We start from the raw sequence: 20,538 nt of genomic DNA on the forward strand, positions 1-20,538 counted from the left end.
AACTGCCAGTGGAAAGGCTCTTTTGAGTTGAATTACTTGTCTCCAAATCCGAGTTTTAGTGCCAAGTGATTTTCTGCTTTGGATAAGTGCTGTAATAATCTCTGAGCCTCAGTTTACTTCTTATGACCTAAGGTACCTACTTGCCAGAGCCCATGTTGAGATGCCAAACGTGGAGTGCCGAGCATGGTGTCTTGTATGTACAAACAGCAGATATTGTCATTCATCAGCTATGGTGCTAGTCCTTGTCTCAGCAGGTGTGTAGCACACTTTACTGTCCCCTTGAATCTCAGCAGGAGTCAGGTTAACTATGGTTCCACTCAGCATCTTCGTAGGTCAGATTCAGTCTCTTATCTGGAGCCTGCATTCGGGTGTGTTCAAAACCACTTGAGGTTCCCACTCAGACTCAGCCTTTTCTTGCTTCCTGGCTTCGGGGCGAGCATTATTCTGAGAGAGCCCACTGCTCCAGAATGTTTTCCTTCAGCCAGGTCCCTTCTTGCCTTGACAAGCTCCTACAGCATGTCTCACCTATGTAAGAAGTCTTCCTGTGTTGTTTGGGGCCCAGCCATTCTCTCCCTGCATGGTGACCCATTCTTTGGACCACTATCTTATGCGTTTTGTTTTCTTCTCTTTTCTAATTATACATCACCTTTTGTAGCCCATTTCTCTGTGAACACAATGCAGTGCTTGTCTTAGGCTCACTTTAAAATAATCTCTGTGGTGTGTGTGTAGGGAGGGAGGGCTTAAAAATATCAGCTATTTCTGGAGGTTGTTTTCTGTGGGTATCCTAGCTCTTTGAAGATGTTAAATCTGTTTTGATTTTCCTTTTAATCAGATTTTCTTTCTGAAGCCCTCTTGAGTCCTATTGAAACTGTACACTGTTATGCCTTTTGCTGAGGATGGAGAGAGGCAATCTTTTTCTTGGCAAAGCTGTCACTGTTCCCTCTCCCACCCCTAACCTGACACTATAGAAGCTGTCACCTCCTTTCTCTCTTCTAGGGACCCGGAAGGGTGACCCTATTTCCTTCTCTTCTCCCTCCCCTGTGCCTGTACCACAGCGTGCCTCTTATATGTGGCGGTTGAAAGAAAGCTGAACAAGAAACATAAGATCGTGGTAGTTTAATTTTTTCTAGAACCCCTTTTCAGCTTTATTTTGGTGCTATGTCATGGAATTTTTAGACACACATGAGTCATAATTACTGGCGTGAACTAAAAACAAAGCTTACTATAAGACATTTCAGCAGAGCAGCTGAGATGCTGGGCCTCGAGTCTTGCATGACTTAGAGCAGGAGTACGGTTAAAACTCTGGGAGAAATTCTCTCTAAGGTTTTGTAGCCACCTCCTTCTTTGTTGTTTTGAAGATACTTTTGTTCAAGGCCTTTGATGCCCATGAAGTAAAAAGATGGATTGGTTTACTTAAACCAAAGCATACCATACAAATAACTCCTTCAAATCCAGAAGAGGCGGTAGCCTCCCAGCAGTCATGCAGTTGGCCTGAGGGAAATGAGCCAGGAGTTCCCCTTGGAAAATGTTGACAGGCATCCATGACAGGCAAGTGCTCACTGCAGGCAGCAGCCTAGCTGTTAGCTGTGGCCATGGGTGAAGATTGAATCACCTTAGAGGCAGGTCCTGACTAGTTTCTCATCTTGAGGAATGGTCGGGCATCCCAGCAGAGCGAAAAGGACGTCAGTTGTGGCTGTGAGCAAAATACCAATGTGATTTTGCCCTCTGCTTGGCCTGCTCCAATCAATTCTCTCTCCTACAGCTGGAGTGATATTTTAAAAACAGAAATTGGATTGTGTCACTGCCCTGATTAAAGTCCACGCTCCTTGATGTGCGCCGAGAGGTCTAGTGGGAACTTGCCTGTGCTTCTCTTTCTCTCCAGCTCTGGTTTCAATAGGCAGAGCTTCCTGTAACAGTCTCCTGGAAACCCTCTGCCATGTGGTGCTTTGTTTCTCTCCTCCTTGTTTCACTCCTACTTCAAGTGTCAGATGAATTGACGTCTCCACAGACTTCTTTCTGCACAGAGAGATGCTCTGTGGCCCTCCTTCGTGACCCTCTTGGAATATGTATAATACCTTGTGAGACAGTTTCCTATCTTTGGTAAAAGATTATTCAAGGTTTATAGCCTGTGAGGTCCAAAGTGACAACCTGCTCATTATTCTACTGTCAGGCCCAGTAAAGGCTAATTAATGTTTGCTTTTAAACTATTTAAGTGCTTTTAAGATGTGTGTGCGTGCGTGCGTGCGTGTGTGTGTGTGTGTGTGTGTGTGTGTTGGGCGTGGGGCATGCATATGTGAGTGAAGCTGCCTGTGGATACCAGAAGAGGGTATAGGATCCATTGAAGCTGTAGTTACAATGGTTACAAGCCACCACATCTGTGGGCCAGACACTGAATTCTGGTCCTCTATGAGAAAATTATGTTTTCTTAATCTTTGAGCTAATATCGCCAGCTCTCAAAGATGTAGTTCAGACTGGCTTCAAACCCTTGACCCTCCTGCCTTCACCTCTTCAGTATATATTGCCATCATGCATCTCTGCAACTGATTAATTAGGGTTCTTAAAAGTCAAAGTTCAAAGATTCTCTCTCCCCTACTAACTCCACAGAGACTTAAAAGTTTCTTCTATAGTTTCTCCTCTGAATACCCACCCACATTCCTTACCTAATAAATTCATGTTCTCCTTTGCAGATCCACTTTCACAGTCTCTTTGTGGGAACTCTTTCTCCTGGTTAGAGAAGGTTCAAGGATGTATCTCAGTGAGGACATATTTCTGCATCATGCAACATGTTAGTAATGCCTGTTTGATGACCTAATTATAACTCAAGGGTCCTTTTTTGACCCCTTTGTATGTTTCTGTGGTTTCTAAGGCAGCAACAAGCAGATGTAGGGGCAGATGCTGGCTCTGATGCAGATGTGGAGACAGATGCTGGCTTACTATATGTTTCTACCTAGAAGGATGCTCTTACACTCAGATTTCATGTGCAGTTGTATAGCCATGCTTAAATGAGGTTAGAATGTGGAAGTATGATCCTGTTATGTCCAGAAATATGAAAAAAATGTATAAACAGTGTTACCACCACAATCTTCCTTTATACCTGGCTTCTCTAATGTTACAACCTTTCATTTCCAGTAGTTTATCCACCGCTACTCTATGATCATACTAAAGGCTTGCACAATAACTACAATCTGTTTTCTGTGCTGGCTAGTTTTGTGCCAACTTGATACAAGCCATAGTCATGTGAGAGAGAGGAGAGAAGCTCAACTGAGAAAATTCTTCCATGAGATCCACCTGTGGGGCATTTTCTTAATTAGTAGTTAGTGGAGAAGGGCCCAGCCCATTGGGAGTGGTGACATTCCTTGGTTGCTGGTCCTAAGTTCTATAAGAAACCAGCTAACCATGCCATGGGAAGCAAGCTGGGAAGCGGCACCCCTTCCTAACATCTGCCTCAGCTCCTGCCTCAAGGTTCCTGCCCTGTTTGAGCTCCTGTCCTGACGTCCTTTGATGATGAACAGTGATGTGGAAGTCTAAGCCATATAAACCCTTTTTTCCCCCAAGTTGCTTTGACCATAATGTTTCTTCACAGCAGTAACAGCTTAAACTAAGACACTTTCAAAACAGTACGTCAGGCTATCTATCTTTGACTGTGAATGTACAAAGGAAGTACGGTGCTGGCACCATGATTCTCTTCCTGTAGCAGGATTTCTACTGCAACTGAGGTTCCCTGGAACACTCCATTGAGACACAGACTGCCAGAGAGGACATTGTTGGCTGCTTGAGTTCCTTTATTAAATTTCGATGCTTTGTTCTCATACCAAGGTTACTAGAGTCTTGTTAACTGTGGGTCTCCTCCTAAGACCTCAATTACCCAACAATAACTCTTATTTATAGGTTGACAGCTCTTTAGGACTGAAAAGAGTCTAATTTTATTCCACTGTGTTTTATTGGGAAATAAATCAAGCTACTTTTCTTTAAAAAAAAACAGATAAATGAGTTTTCTAGTGATTTGTATAGCCACTTTTTTTTCCTGTTTTCTATAAATTAAAATATTTGGATGTCAGTAATTGAATAAACTGGATCTGACTCCTTTCAACTTCAAGGTCCTTTCAGCTGACATCATAGCTAAGAAGAGACTTAGGAATTCAAATCTCACGTGTAGCATGTTAAGTGGGGTGACTGTGACGGATAATTTAACTTCTTCGAACCTTATTTTCTAGAGTTTCAAATAGAGGTGATGCGTACACTTTGATAAGGGAATTACATTCGAATCAAGCTAGTCGACGCTTGGGAGGTACAAAGCATTTGGTTCAGAACTGTCACCCAGGGCAAGCTGGTGAGGGCCTAAAGGTTCAGAGTATCAAATGCAAGTCTCTGTTAGTGACTCCCAGACCCCGAACTGAGGGTCTTGGATTTCTGTATTGTTTTAACAGCCCCATCAATAATTATATAATATTACTTTGAACACAGCGAACATAAATCAAAGTTTGAAAACATAACTTCTAGAAAAGACTTGAATCCAATGCTTACAGCGGTAAGGTATTCTAATCTCCGCTCGGAATTACTTATAGAAAGCTGGTGCCTCTCTGACCTCCATCCCAAAGAGATTGCTCTGTTCTGTCGAATGAGCCCATTATCCTATCACCTGGTACACATCTCCAGGTCAAAGCACCAGAGTACTGATTTTGCATCCCAAAACATTTGCTGTCCTCAATCTAGGGTACAGTGTGGAGGAAGTGGCTGCAGCATCATTTGGTAACAGATGGATTAAAGCGAGTCTCAGTGAGACACATAAGCAGAAAGGGACTGGATTCCTTAATCTGGCTGATGAAAGCTGCACCACGTCCCATGGACGCCCCATACATATTAATAGACCTCAGGGTGGCAGATACAGAGCTCCTTGATTTGGGGGCATTTAAATAGAGTGTCTCCCTTGTTAGAAATAAAAAAAAAGGTTCATCTTCACCCTTCTTGTGTTCTCAACTGTGGTACCTCCCCGGGCATCTTTCTAGAATGCTTTCACCTCAGAATGGGGTCCAGTGCACCAGCTGGTTTTGCACCTAAGAGTTTGAATTTAAGGCACCGTGCTTTTACTCCTGACACCAGTGACCGCTCGCCTTCCACAATTTCATTACAGGGCAATTATACTCTGGCCCGATTGCTCCGCTAACCATAATTCTCTTTCCTCTTTTTCAGATATTGATGAGTGTGCAGCTAAAATGCACTATTGTCATGCCAACACCGTGTGTGTCAACTTGCCGGGGTTGTATCGCTGTGACTGCGTCCCAGGATACATCCGTGTGGATGACTTCTCTTGTACGGGTGAGCAGTAAGATTCACGGCTGCTTTGCGAAGTCATCCTTGCTCTGCGCCATGCCCACATCATCACTCCTCATGCGTAGAGTCCTGCAGTCCACCCTGGCATTCTTTGCCTGCCTTGTTTGAATATCATCTTTTGAGAAAAGAATAATGACAAAAGCAATTTTATCTGCGCAACTGATTTCCACAGCCAGTACTTCTGACTGTGTGTGCGAGCATATACAAACGGGTTGTGCGAGTTGAAATTAAAGCCCTAGTTGCCTATGGTAACACTGAGGGACCAAGAGATAGGAGTTCTAAAAATAGAAAGTGTCACACTATTCTCTTGGCACCATGATGAAATGGATATTTTTGCATCTAAGAGAATGTCAGGAAAGATAATCATTAGTTTGGCCAGTGTGGCAAGTGCGTTTAATAGTCAGAGACTGAGCATTTGGGAGTCAGTCAGGATTGCCTGGTTCGGGTTTACTTATTATCAGTTTCTCATCTCTTCTCTCTGTGCTAAACACTAGCCTGCAGCTCCTTGGGTTTGAGTCCCTGTTTCTATATGAGAGGCACTGTCATGCCGTGTACCTAATTTGTAGTTGTAGCTGTGTGTGTGTGTGCGCGCGCGTGTGTGTGTGCGTGCGCGCGTGCATGTGTACAACTTCCTCAACTTTATCACTATAAAATTATCTCAAATGCAGCATCTTTTAGCTTCTGTCCTCAGCTCCCGTCTTTCTCTAGAGTTTCCAGAATATACATTTCATCTGTTGTTCAAGTCTACAGGTAGTCAGGCCCTACCTAACACACATACAATGGAGCTCTGAATTTTCATTTCTGCATTTTTTTTTAAAAAGCTGACAATAACTGTGTTATGTGCCCAGTTTTTAGAGGTAAGCATTTGAAGGTTGTGCCTGATTCCTTTCCCTTCCTCAGAGCCATGGCTGATTAGATCTATACTTCTAGTCTTGTATGATTCACACGCCACTGTCACGATCCTATGCACTTCCGTGCACAAGTGTTCCATGCACGGGGAATTGTCATACTCTTCTGCTATACCATAATCCATTCTTCATATAGAGCCGGAGCATATTTTTAAAAGATCTCTCTCTCTCCCTCCCTCCCTCCCTCCCTCCCTCCCTCCTTCTCCCTCTCTTTCTCTTATTCCCTCTCCATGTGTGAGTGCACGTGTTCGTGCACATGTACATGTGCTCAAAACTCTCTAGTATACCTCAATACAGAGAAAACCCAACCAAGTCTTTATATTCCTTTTTATCCTTTCTGCCTCCAACTTCATCATGCAGCATTTTCCTCCCACCACTACCAGATGCTGACCTTTGCTCTATCTCCTCTTTCCAATAAGCTTGTTTTACATGGCTGACACTCCCTCTTGGAAGTTCCTGGAAATCTCTTCATCTTGGGTCTATATAGGGAGTTGTGTTCTGTTGAAATCTCAGCATAAAAATGAGGCTTCCACTGCGCATTGTAAATAACCTATGCATTTGCCCTGTCATGACATCCGCATTCAATCCTGTGAGGATGAGATGATCATGTAGAGTACAGTTTTTTTGAGTGTGTCTTTTTATAAATATAAATGATTTTTCCTTTTGCTTTCTACGCTGTCTTGATGACCTACAATAATTGCTCGATGTAGACTGTGCTCAGTGAATAGTTGTAGAGTAAATGAATGCATTAAAGTAATGGGCCATGAATGACCTTTCCACTTCAGAAATCCTTAGATGCGAAATCTTTCTCATATCTTACAAGTTACAAAAATTAGTGTGTCTAGTATATATGAGGGTAGTTGTCCTAGTTAGGGTTTCTACTGCTGTGAAGAGACACCATGACCACAGCAACTCTCATAAAGGACATTTAATTGGGTCTGGCTTACAGCCTCAGAGGTTTAGTATATTATTGTCATGGTGGGATGCATGGCAGCTTGCATATAGGCATGGTGCTGGAAAAGGAGTTGAAGGTCTACATCCAGATCGGTAGGCAGCAGGAAATGACTGAGACAAACCTCCTTTAACAATACTAATACCTTAATTTCTCCAAAGTGACCACACATCCTAAAAGTGCCATTCCTATGAGCCTGTGGGTATTAATTCTTTCCAAGTACCACAGTAGTTAATGGGACACTTAGCCAGGAAAGTATATTGTGAAGCTAAAGTAAGTCTAGGCATGAGAAATTTCAGAGCCTTGTCTCTCACTCCTGTTTATCTACTGCTGATGAACGGAGAACGCTGCTTAGCATTGCTTTGGGGTTTAAGCTAATGGGAGAGTCACTGTGATGAAAACTGGGAAAAAGAGAACATGGGGTCCTCCTGCAGCTATGAAATACCCACCAGGAGTTGATGTTGAATATGGCTCACTGTTGAGCTGAAACTGGAATTTCTGGCCACAAAGAGAGGGGAGAGTGCAGCCCTATGGAGTCTTCTGGTGGAGAATCTGACATATTGGGTACCCGAGCTAATAAACACTATAAACTGATACTTGGTTCTCCACATAGTTTTTCTTGACACCGGATGCTCTCGTCTTGATCATTTTGCTGTATCAGTTGATGACGTAATAGAGAAGATGGTCTCAAAAAATTAACTAGGGTAGAGGATGCAGCTCAGTCGTGGGGAGCTCGCCTAGCATGCGAGGCCCAGTGGTGAAGCCTCAGAACTGCAAAATAAAACAAAAGCAAACTTTCCAGATTAAGCTCATTGCAGTATGTATTATGTGAGAGGTGCCAGCAAACAGTCATAGGAAAAATGCCCATAGTTTTCAAGAAAGAGTACTCATTATTTTTATTTTTGCAAGCCAGAGGGAGCCATTGGAATTAGCTGGTACATGTTCTCCTATGGTGACTGGTTACCTTAGAATTTTACAGTGGGCAATTTAGATGGGAAGGGAGAACCAAAAGGTACCCTTCTGGTTCTCATTTTGTCTACAGTTTAATTCAGGGGCCTCTAACAAAAATAATAAACTGAGTCCCAGGAACTATGGCATCTACCTCGAAAAAAGGTAAATGCAGTGTATGTTTTCAAGATGGAGCTTGCCTTCAGCTAATGCCTGACATTCACTTATTCATTGATGAAGACTTCTTTCCCTAAGTCATAGGTTGTTGATGTATGTGATAGATTTTTGCTAATATGTGTGTGTATGCACGTGCGTGCGTGTGTGTGTGACTATTAGATTTATCATTTCTAGATGACAGTTTACTGGCGAAATTTCTAGACTTAAATGAATCTGTTGTTATCCTAAGAGTTTTGTGTAACACTTTTGCACTGATATTCCTAGTTTCCAGAAATCATGCTGTCTCCATTCTGGATCTCTCATCTATTGTTACTCTTCCTGTTGGTTTGTCAGTGTGTCAGAGCTGAAGCTGCTTCCCTTGCTTTTCTGTGTATTCCACCACAGAACTCATTAGCCATTGTTTTTTAGGCATTTGGTTCAGATCAAATGGAGACCTCAGTAGACATACTAAAAAATCTTGTGCAACCGGTAATTAGTGAGTCTGTGCCCACAGGATTCATGGCTAGCGAGGGACCAGCTTTACATTGAAGAGGCTCTTACTTACTTAGCATCGGAACATAGTCCATTTGCCGGACCAAGTGTGGCTAGATGGGAGTAGATAAATACCAGATGCTAAATACTCTGTGGTCTTTACTACTTAAAATATGTATGGGCCCTACACTACCTCTCTCAGGTGTCTTATGCTAGAAGGCCTCTCAGATACCTGCACCTGAAACTGCTTCCGGAAAAGAGAGGTCAAATAGGAAACAGATATACAACCATTCGTTTTTATTTTATTATTTTTTTCATGTTAAAATCTGGGGGAAAAATAGACCTGGGGCTTTGTTCGTAAAATGCTTCCCTGACAGGCATAACACCTAGGACTCTATCCCAAGCACTGTATAAAACCAAGTGTAGTAGCCGCCATTTCTAATCCCAGTACTCCTGAAGTGGAGGAGGATTAAAGGTCAAGGTCATCCTTGACTAACTGCTCGTGAGTTATAGTGAGTTTAGTGAGTTTGAGGTCAACCCAGGCTAACCCTGCCTCAACACACACATGCACACATGCATACACGCATGCAGGCACACGCATCCCTATCTGCCTTCAACCCGTAGAGCAACAACATTCCCAGAGGGTCACATTCAGAAAAGTGATCTAAAACTTGAAAGTGTAGCTCAGTCATTTCTGCTGGAGAGTCAGGCTGTCTTACACAACTATGTATTATACATCAGTATCCCGGATAATGTTTAAAGGAAAGGTTTTACATTCAAGGCTACACTTTGTAATGGATGTGGTGTGGGAAAGAAAACGGTCATGTGATGTCCTGGAAGATGGGAGAGATCCAGTATCATAAACTGTGCCAGGTAGAACAAGCTGGGTATCTCCATGGTAACTCTGTGTTATGTGTGTCATGTTGAACATTGTGTGGGTTGACTATTTGGAATCCTATAGAGCTGACATGATCCAAAAGAAGTGCAGAGTACCCACCAAGACCAGGGAATTCGGGTCTCAGAACCATTCCAGTAGAATTTAAAAATGATACAACACTGCATTAGTAACACAGCTTTGGACTAGAGAAGTCCATTTATTACAAGTGAACAAAAATCAATGTCAAAAAAGGAGAAAAGAATATTAAGTCTTTCTAAAGAGAGATTATGTGGCTGAGGAAATTATTGCAAAGTAGAATACCTTAGGTTATTTCAGTTTTCCATATGTAATACTGGAAATTCAATGTTAATATCATGCTGAGATTAATTCAGTCTGGAAAATGCATGTTGGTGAAGGCCACCAGAGAGTGTTTAGCTTGAACTTTTATGATGGAAGTCATTCTGAAGGTCTGTTGGACTTCTTTGTTGCTTTAAGTGATGTTCTTTTTCATCCCTGGCTATGTTCTGAAGGAGCTGAATCACGTGGACCACTATAGAGCAACCAGGACAAATGATGGAGCTCACCCCTGGGGCGTTTGTGCACAAACCTATTAAGTACTGTGCTGCCCTTGACCCAAATTCATCATAAAGGCTTGTGAATATTTCTGTACATGCTATTGTTAGAGTTGTTCTTTCAGAGTGACAATTAAGTTTCACATCAAGGGGTTTGATTAAGAATGTTCCAGCACTTAAGAACTGGATAAGCTGGGGTATAGCCCACCACATCTGCACCTGGGTCATGAGTAGGTGTTTCTCTCTAACAAACTGGCTCTCCATCTTGTTTTCTTTATTTACACCCAAAGGTGTGTGTGTGTGTGTGTGTGTGTGTGTGTGTGTGTGTGTCTGTGTGTGTTTTATCTGTCTATCTATAGTAAAGAGAGGGAGAAGGAGGGAGAGAGAAGTCCTCTACCCTTAAAATTGTATTCTGACACTTATAAGATGCTAGACAGAGGATTGTGAGATATAATATGGTGTGTGTGTGTGTGTGTGTGTGTGTGTCTGTGTGTATAAAATCTGTGTGTGTGGTGGGGAGCAGGCAGAAATAGAGAGGTTAGTCCAAGTGATATTTTTAATTGGATTTTTTATTTACATTTCAAGTGTTATCCCCATTTCCTATCCAAAAACCTCCTATCCCATCCCCCTTTTCCCTTCTTCTTTCCCCCACCCATCCACCCACTGCAACTTGCCTCCCTGCTCCAACATTCCCCTACACTGAGGGGGTCCAGTTTGGCAGGACCAAGGGCTTCTCCTCCCATTGGTGCCCAACAAGGTCATCCTCTGCTACATAGGCAGCTGAAGATGGTGGTTTAGTCCCTGGGAACTCTGGTTGTTCTTACGGGATTGCAAACCCTTTCCACTCCTTCAGTCCTTTCTCTAACACCTCTAATAAGGACACGGTTCTCAGTTCAATAGTTAGCTACAAGCATCTGCCTCTGTATTTGTCATGCTCTGGCAGAGCCTCTCAAATTTTATGATTCTTTTTTTTTTTTTAGTGTGTGTTTTTAACTCCATAGTGTTAATTTCTTCCATTTTTAGTTACATGTTTTATGGCTCTAAGCTAACAAGATTAAAAGGCTTCGATACATTTTATCAAACTGCAGTAGGATTTGGTGGCTGGCATATGACTCTCTGTATGTGCATTTAAAGTCATGGTTCTCTCTTAGTCCATTCATTAACTCAGTGGCTTGTCAACAATAGAAACGGATGTCTCACCATTTCGGCTAAAAATTCTAGATCAAAGCAACTGCAGATTTTATGCCTAGTAAGGACATGTTCGTCACTTGATTTTCATGTGGTACAAGGAGTGAGGGGCCTTCCTGGATGCCTTGTATAAGGTCAAAGGTGACCTAATTGCATCCCTGAGGCTTCACTTATGGAATGAATTACAGCATATAGCAAATGCCCAACTCACTATAGATGCTGCCTTTGTCCTTTGGTACCTAGCACCTGACATCATGTCTTATCACTTTGTATGATACAGGCTCTTCTGGCAGAGTTTTCAGAACCAGAGGGTCTGCCAAGGTTTTCTACACCAGAGTCAAGACACAGATACTGAGCAGAGGCACAAAACACCAAGGGTTTCCTCAGTAAAGTGGCCTTTAAATCAGAGTCAGGAAATGGCCTCATGTAGCTCTTGCCAATAGTCTACCAGACAAATTTGCACCAAGGGAATATATAGTTTTCTTTTCTTTGTTGGACTTTGGCAGATTAAAGTTTCAGTCAGAGGGGTTGGGATTACAAATTAGGTTTCTTCTGAAAAGAGATTCTAAAGAACAGAATTTTACAAACTGTTACTTTTCTAATTCTGTGATTCTGTAAGATTTGGTTCCTGACCTCCAGGAGGTTATGGTCTCTTTGGGAGACATAAAATTTACATTTAAGGAGAATAACTTTATAGGGCATATAACTGACTGCTAAATTGTGAGACACGGGCGATAAATGCCAGAGAACACGGATACCAGGAGGAAGAAGGAATTAATTACTCAGAAGCGGAGAGAGAGTGTATGTTTTCTATCCATCCACAGGGTGCCTGACCTTTTAGGGTTTGGTATTAGGTGGGAGTTTAGGTGAGGGCCATGAGAAATAATGGGGTCAGGTGCTTTAGAACTAGGTTCACTTGTGTTTGTTAATCTACAATGGGTTCTGGAGATGACTTACATAAAACAAAGAGGTCACTTGGGCTGGGAAGATGGCTCAGTTTTTATAAGTACAATTTGCTCTTCTGGAGGATTTGAGATCAGTTTCCCACACCCACCACATCAGGTCACTGTACCAGTGTCTCCAACTCCAGGGTATCCAACACCCTCATCTTCTCTCTTCCATGGATATTTACCTACCTACCTACCTACCTACCTGCCTGCCTGCCTGCCTGCCTGCCTGCCTGCCTGCCCGCCCGCCCGCCCGCCCGCCCGCCCGCCCGCCTGCCTGCCTGCCTGCCTGCCTGCCTACCTACCTACCTACCTACCTACCTACCTACCTTCAGAGAGAGAGGTGTGGGGAGTAAAAAATCAACTCTTTTAAAAAGAGAACTGAAAAGAGTAGAAGGTGTTGAAGGAAATGGGCCTAGATTTCTGCCCCAATCTCAACACTCATCTGCATCAGCCTGAACTGAATCCAGGAAATCAGATTCGCCTTCCTTCTAGAAGGCAGAGACTATCTGCAAGGTGCTTGGAAGAGTCCCTGGATCTCTGAATGTGCTAGTGGGACATAATTCATCTGCTTAGTGGGCAGTAACCATTCTTAGGATGAAGGTTGAAACCTGTGAGCTTGGGATAGTGGGTGGGCCTGAGCCTAGAGTTCATGCTTCAGTTTTTCATTCTAAGAGAAGTTAAGGCTTGAGCATGATGGAGACAGTGCGGGATACACTCCTGCGAGGTATTCAACTGAAACTCTGGGGTGCGAGTCCCACATTCCCCTCTCAACATCATAGCGCTCTTGAAATACTTAGCATCATCTTTATAACATCTATTTATTTCCAGGTTTTGTAAGAATGCAAGCTTGCAGTGAGCTTCAGGATTACAGGTTAAGAAGAGGGCCAGTGTGAAATGGTCTCGATGGTGGCCTTTGAAGCTATGCCGAGTACATTCCTGTGTTTAAAGGAATGTCTCATCTTCTACAGCCCTGAATTTGTAGGTTGTTGTGGAGACAACATTGAAAATGTTCTGTTTAAAAATTTATCTGTTCCCCAGAAGGAAAGTCCCTTGAACTCCGAGCAACTTCTGTTTCTACAGGCTTTCACTTAGTGGTATCTAGTTAGTCCTTGAAGGGAGCCATGGGGCAAAGTGATTTCAACAGATGGATGAAAGGTCATGAGCTTGGTAGAAGTCGACAGCAGGATGAGGATTGGGTTTGGGGAAATGTCCTTAGAGAGACTTAGAGCACACGGACAATGTGTACTGAAAGCAGAAATCCGCAAAGTCATGAAAGGGCTTTTCTTACTCATGACGTCAGTGTATGAATACTGTAGCAAGTGAAGAAACAAAGAAGAACAAGGAAATGGAAACCATCCATAACTGAACCAAAGAAGATGCCTTTAATGTTCTGAGTATTTCTTTCCTAGTAGGTTTTAAACAATTCATGATTTTCTATACAGTGGGGGAAAAAATCACATTGTAATTGCCAGGTAATGTTTTTTAAGCTTAACTCATTTCATAAGCTTTTTCTAAATTGGCCACGTTCCTATAAGAAGAGTAGAAGTATTTCTGGCTGAAAACATTGTCATCTCAGCTTTTCCCACACCAGGCAAGGACTAATATCCAATCACCTATCTGTCTTCCTTTGGTTCCCTGGGGACACCCACAAGCCTTGTTTTTCCCTCTGTTATGATGGCCCTAGCTTCTACTCCATTTAGATGAAGTGAGGCACAGACAAAGCCATGGCTCACCAAGGCAGGAAATACACATGCTTAACCTGTGGGTGACTGGTAGAGGGACTGACAGCTTCCTGATGGTGTTTACTTAGATACATTTTAAAGAAGGGTAACACATTAAACGCCCAAACACTGTCTAACCTGTGTGTGTACACAGGCATAGGTGTACTTACCTTTGAATGCATGTGTTAAGAATTCATAGACAGTCTCCCCAAAATAAAAAAAAATAGAAAACAAAACCAGAATTATCTGATATGGCAATTATGCTCTGGATGTGCCCCCAAACAATCAAAAATAGTGTTTAGGTGAACTCCTATCCCAGTATTGACCACAGCAGTATTCAAGAGAGATGCATCATTCCGATCTTCTGGGGGCTTACCAGAAGATGAATGGACAAGCAGATGTAGCACAGGTACAGTGAGGCTGCTTCCCTTGAATTGGGAGGCAGTTCTGAAGCACTCTACTGCAAGGATGAAACTCTCCACATACTGAGTGGAGTAAGCCAGCCAACCACTGACAGACAAGCACTGGGATTCCAGTTGTGGGAATCAGCCAGGGCAAACAAATTGCTAGAGGCAGGAAGTAAAAGGTCCATGAATGGCTGCACTGATAGACAACATAAATAAGGATGATGCCACTGAATGACACAGAAGAAAATAGTGACAATGTTAGATTCCTTTGGGTGGACTTTTAGCACCATAAAAATTAGAATAAAACTGCCTCTAGGGAAGATTTCTTTCGAAATGTCTAGAAATCCGACTTAGCATTACTTTCCTTGTGTCTCAATCACATGTTGGCCATCAGCTTCTTTTTCAACTCAGAGTGTGCCTTACTGATTCGTGTCTTTGTTTATTCATGTATTAAATATCTATTGAGTATGTTCTATCAGGTGCAATTATGGATGTCAGGGGTATGCCAGTGAATGAAGGAGGTAAAATATAGCTGTGCCTAGTTCTGGGGTTGGCAAGCCATGAGACACTGAGCCTAATAGGCAGGAAGATGTGCTGCAAGATGCAGAAGCACATGCTGACAGAGGGAACTCAGCTGCAAAATGTATAGAGTTGCCATTTTATGTGGAATGGCCTGGGAAAATCGCACTGATGGTGCACAGTAGAAGTGAAAAGTAGACCACGCTGTGGGATGGTATGTGGTGTGTCCTGTGTGGAAATTGCACTGTGGAGATCATATACTGTACTCCACACCGTTGATTTTGCAGACCGTATGCTCCACTGTAAAAATTTCATAGGCGGCAGGATTTAGGATCCTTGTACCTGATCCTGGTCTGTCTGAGGCTACTCTTTTCACCTTTGTGATCCTTGATGCTGTCCTCCATAAAACATAGGAAATAATAATTTCCCAAAGGTGTTGGGAAACTGATCAGAAGGTACAATTGTAAAATGGAAAATAACAACCATTATTCCTAGGGTTTTACTGTGGGATAGATAAATAAAAGGATTTGCAGAGGTGCACACACATGTGCACACATACATGCGTCTGCACACATGTGCACCTAAATATATATTCACATGTCCACATAGGCACATACACATGTACCTGCATACGTGTATTTATACTTATGCACCTGCACGTGCATACAATATACATGTGCACACTTGCTGTCTTACAGAGATGTGCCTTTCATACATGTGCAATTGCACACATATACAGTGTGTATTCACCCACAAAGAAAGCGTCTGCAAGACAGAATATCTCACGTAAATTTTAGTATCTGCTTTTGAATTTAATTTTTCCAGGTTATAGAATGGGACTTCAAACAATCATCTCCTCAGAGACTTAGGATTAAATACGGGAACTTGTTAAATCCATAAACTGCAGTAGAGCCCTCTCTCACCCACCAACTTCTCTGGTTCTGTCTGCTGGACTAAATCATGTGAAATCCAAGCCATGGGAGAGTGACAGATTCTGGGTCACTTCTGTCCTCCCAGAGCTTGTAGATGACAGAAGCCAGCCACTGGGTAAATGGGGCGCTGCTGTATTTTTCTTCTAAATAGAAAGCAAGGCTTCAGTGGCCCTAGCCATTACCAGACAATATCCCTCTTAGAAGAGGAATGCAGTTCAGGAAGGGGTATTTTATACCCAGCATGTAGGAAATTCAGTGCCAAAGACCCATTACTGATAACAAGGCCTTCCCATTTAATCCTATGGGCCAACTGTGGCAGGTCCAGAGCCCAGGCCAGAAAATCTCCAAGCAACCAGGCAGCTAAAAGAGTCCTGCTATTCCCTTCCCCTTTTATTTTTACTTCTGTCATTTTCCATTTTCGTTGCTGTTGATAAATAATTCAGACAAGAAAAGAGGGCTAGAGTTCTGGCTTGTTAACATAGAGGACAACTACATTAGAAGACTGGTCCCCAGTCACGCACACGGTCTTGCAAGTTGAGTGTTCCATATTTTTTTGGGGGTGGCAGTGTGTCCTTTGGGGCTTTGCAGTCGGTTGGCTTTGTTTTTGTAGTTAAAAAGGTTGTCAGGACTGTGTGTCTCTAATTCACAGAAGAGGTCTCTGCAGGTTCTTAATGGGGACTTAGCAACAGGTCTTAGACTGATAGGTCTGTGGGTCTAGTCATATGGGCTTAGAAGAGAACAGCAAGATCATCAAATAACATCAGCGTGTATTGAAATTCAGGTGGATGGGGCCAGGGAGATCACACTGAGCATCTGAGCCCCAGCCTTGGCTGGTATCAGAGTTGAGGAACCGGAAAGCTCTATGTTGGCATGTTCCCATTTGCAACTAAGGTGTACTTATAAAACTTGGTATCTACCCGTTTATTCACTTCTGAAAGTTGTCTCCAGTAGTAGGAAATACCAATAATGCAATGTATTAATAACATATGCATATAATATATGTAAGTTTAGAAATAAACTTCAGTATAATTATTTGGATTATTCATTGCCTTAGGACTTTTATTGCTGTGAAGAGATACATTTAATAATGGCTGGCTTACAGTTCAAAGGTTTAGTGCATTATCGTCATGGAGGAAGCAAGCCAGCATGCAGGCAGACGTGGTGCTAGAGAATTAGCTTAGAGCTCTACATCTAGATCTTTAGGTGGCAGGAAAAGAGTGACCCTGGACTTGGCTTGAGCTTCTCAAACCCCAAAGTCTATCCCTAGTGACACATTTCATCCAAGGCCACATCTACTCCAAGACAGCCATGCTCCCTAGTATTGTGACTCCCTGTGAGTCTGTGGGGCCATTTTCATTCAAACCACCACATCCATGTAAAAACGACGTTTCCATAAATATATTAGGCAAATAATTGGGGCTACCAGTGTTGCTGGTTAACATTAACTGGGAACTTGATGCAACCTAGAATTGAGTCTTAATGAGGCTTTACCTAGTTCAGACTGGTCCATAGGCATATTCTTGAGGGAATGTTTCTGTCTCTATTGTTAATTGATATTGGAAGACCCATCTCATTTTGGGTAGCAACTTTCTATGGGTAGGAAACTGTTTAAGAGAGGAAAAGGCTAACTGGGCAAAAGCACCAAGCCAGCAAGGACCCATGTGTGTATTCTCTCTCTGTTCTTGTCTGTGGCTGTGATGGTACTACATTCCTGCCTTGACTTCCCCACAAAAATAGAATAACCTGGAATATTTTTTTTGCCTGATAAACCTTTCTTTCCTAAGCTGTTTTTTGGCACGGATATATATCACAGCAACAGAAGCAAAAGTAGGACACCCAGCATGGTGAATGCTGGGTGTTTGCAAAGCTAATGGGGCAGAAAAGAAAGGATTTGGCATTGCGCACAAGACCTATTGTGATCCAGACCAACACACTCCATAATATTGAATGTGTAGTTTCACCCTTCAGGCTTCAATTTCATCATCTGTTGGAGAATATTAGGTTATAGAATAAAGATTAGTTATAGGTTATTTGAATTTAGATTAGATATGGATTAGAATATTAGATTATACTGGAATATAGATTATATGTACAGTATGTAGAATATACTGAACTTTCAGAAGTTTCAGGAAACTTACCTCTTTAAAAACATGGTTCTTATCATGTCATCCATAGCAATGGTGCTAATGAAAAATGCTTGTTCTTTTGTCTTTTGTTTTGACTTAAATATACATCATCATCATTTTTTAGCATTAAACTACGTTTGATTCATACAAATTTATTTTAAAGTCCTTTTCAGTCTTATATGTACCGCTTATAAACAGGCATCTGAAATATCATCCTGAGTGAGGTAACCCAATCACAGAAAAACACACATGGTATGCACTCATTGATAAGTGGCTATTAGCCCAAATGCTTGAATTACCCTAGATGCCTAGAACAAATGAAACTCAAGACGGATGATCAAAATGTGAATGCTTCACTCCTTCTTTAAAAGGGGAACAAGAATACCCTTGGCAGGGAATAGAGAGGCAAAGATTAAAACAGACACAGAAGGAACACCCATTCAGAGCCTGCCCCACACGTGGCCCATACATATACAGCCATCCAATTAGACAAGATGGATGAAGCAAAGAAGTGCAGGCGGACAGGAGCCGGATGTAGATCGCTCCTGAGAGACACAGCCAGAATACAGCAAACACAGAGGCGAATGCCAGCAGCAAACCACTGAACTGAGAATAGGACCCCCGCTGAAGGAATCAGAGAAAGAACTGGAAGAGCTTGAAGGGGCTCGAGACCCCATATGTACAACAATGCCAAGCAACCAGAGCTTCCAGGGACTAAGCCACTAACTAAAGACTATACATGGACTGACCCTGGACTCTGACCTCATAGGTAGCAATGAATATCCTAGTAAGAGCACCAGAGGAAGGGGAAGCCCTGGGTCCTGCTAAGACTGAACCCTCAGTGAACTAGATTGTTGGGGGGAGGGCGGCAATGGGGGGAGGATGGGGAGGGGAACACCCGTAAGGAAGGGGAGGGGGGAGGGGGATGTTTGCCCGGAAACCGGGAAAGGGAATAACACTTGAAATGTATATAAGAAAACTCAAGTTAATAAAAAAAAAGAAAAAAATGTAAATAAGAAATACTCAAGTTAATAAGGATTAAAAAAGAAAAAAAAACTAAAAAAAATAAAAATAAACAGGCATCTGACAGGAACCCAAGACCATCGCCCTGACAATGCTCATTGTTTGACAATGTTTGTCCTCCTTAGTATTCCATGGGACTTTTGCATATTGGCTCAGGCTATAATGATGGCAGGCACTTGTCACACAGTGAGAAGGGTGTCCTTTGTAGGTTTCTGGGATGGACCACTGGAGAGTCGGATAGCAGGAATGCTGTCCTCCAGAGAATTGATGCTTCTGTGCAAGCACATGTTAGCATTGTCCTTGCTGTTTGTTTCTTTGCTGCCCAACCGGGTCAGACTGGGTCTGTACCTGCTGATGACAGGGTGATTCTGGTGCCAGTTGTAAAGACTGGCCTATGTGGAGAGAGGTTGGGAAGCAATGGAGACAATAGAAAAAAATACAATCACCATTGAAATTCTGTTGCCTTCTAGGCTCAGATTGACATTGCTTTGGAGAAAATACATCATCACATATTTCTATTATTCTTTAATATACAGTGAGCACATCCATGTATAGTTTGTGAAGTCTATGTCTGAGTGTCAGAAGTGACCAAAATCAGACAAGAGGGCTAGGAAGGTGTCTTTGGCACTAGGAAATAGGATTTTGTTGTTTGGGTAGTGAAACTGTGAGTTTAGACCCCAGTTCAGGACTGGGTTTAGCCTACACAAGAAGAAAGGCTCAAGAGCTGTCTAGGTATACCCTCTTAGATAGTCTGGCCTTTAATCTTCTACAGGGAAGAGAGTCCTTCAAAGGATGGAGGACCCTTGAAATCCATCTGTACATCTTCAGCTTCTTTGCTTTCAAATCCCTAATTTTGACGATTCTGGTAATCATGTAGTCAACAGTACATCCATATTTATTGAGTGTCAACTATGTACCAGATCCTTCTCTGTGCTAAGAATATGATGGTCAGAGAGGCAGGCTCCCCCACTTCCCGTGAGACACTCTAGAGTGGCATCTGTTATCTGTGTGCTTACTTCAGACTTTGTCTGAAACTGGCCTCACTAGAAGCAACATTCTAGCCCTACTTCCCATACCCTTGAAGAGAGGAGTTTATTAGCAATAATAGGCTGTTGAATAAAACATACTTTGAGATGCAAAGTTCAAATCCCAGGCATGAGCAGAATCTTGGCACTAGCAGGCCCAGTCTTAGTAGCTTACTGAGTTTGTATAATATTATGGATTCACTCAAAGTATGATTGCTTTATGCATACTATGCATAGAATTAGTGTTTACGTCATAGGGTGATCTTAAGATTGGCTAGACATAATGCCTAGCCAAGGTTTGTGTACAGTATGTCAATCTATATACTCCTATTAAAATTACATTTGTTTCTAACACTATTGAACATGGAATCATAGTTCCTCTTTACAAAGAAAAGAAATTAGAGGTTCATC

At 42.4% G+C, this 20,538-nt stretch overlaps 1 protein-coding gene across 5 annotated transcripts in view; it reads left to right on the forward strand.

The window, feature by feature from the left end:
• Positions 1-20,538, forward strand: part of Nell1 (neural EGFL like 1) — an 864,397-nt gene that overhangs the window by 444,026 nt on the left and 399,833 nt on the right. For all 5 annotated transcript variants that reach the window (NM_031069.2, XM_063275221.1, XM_063275215.1 and 2 more), the window contains 1 exon segment: positions 5,191-5,316. In NM_031069.2, coding sequence (NP_112331.2) covers positions 5,191-5,316 — 126 coding nt within the window.

Source organism: Rattus norvegicus, chromosome 1, assembly GCF_036323735.1.
Source record: "Rattus norvegicus strain BN/NHsdMcwi chromosome 1, GRCr8, whole genome shotgun sequence".
NCBI lineage: Eukaryota > Metazoa > Chordata > Mammalia > Rodentia > Muridae > Rattus > Rattus norvegicus.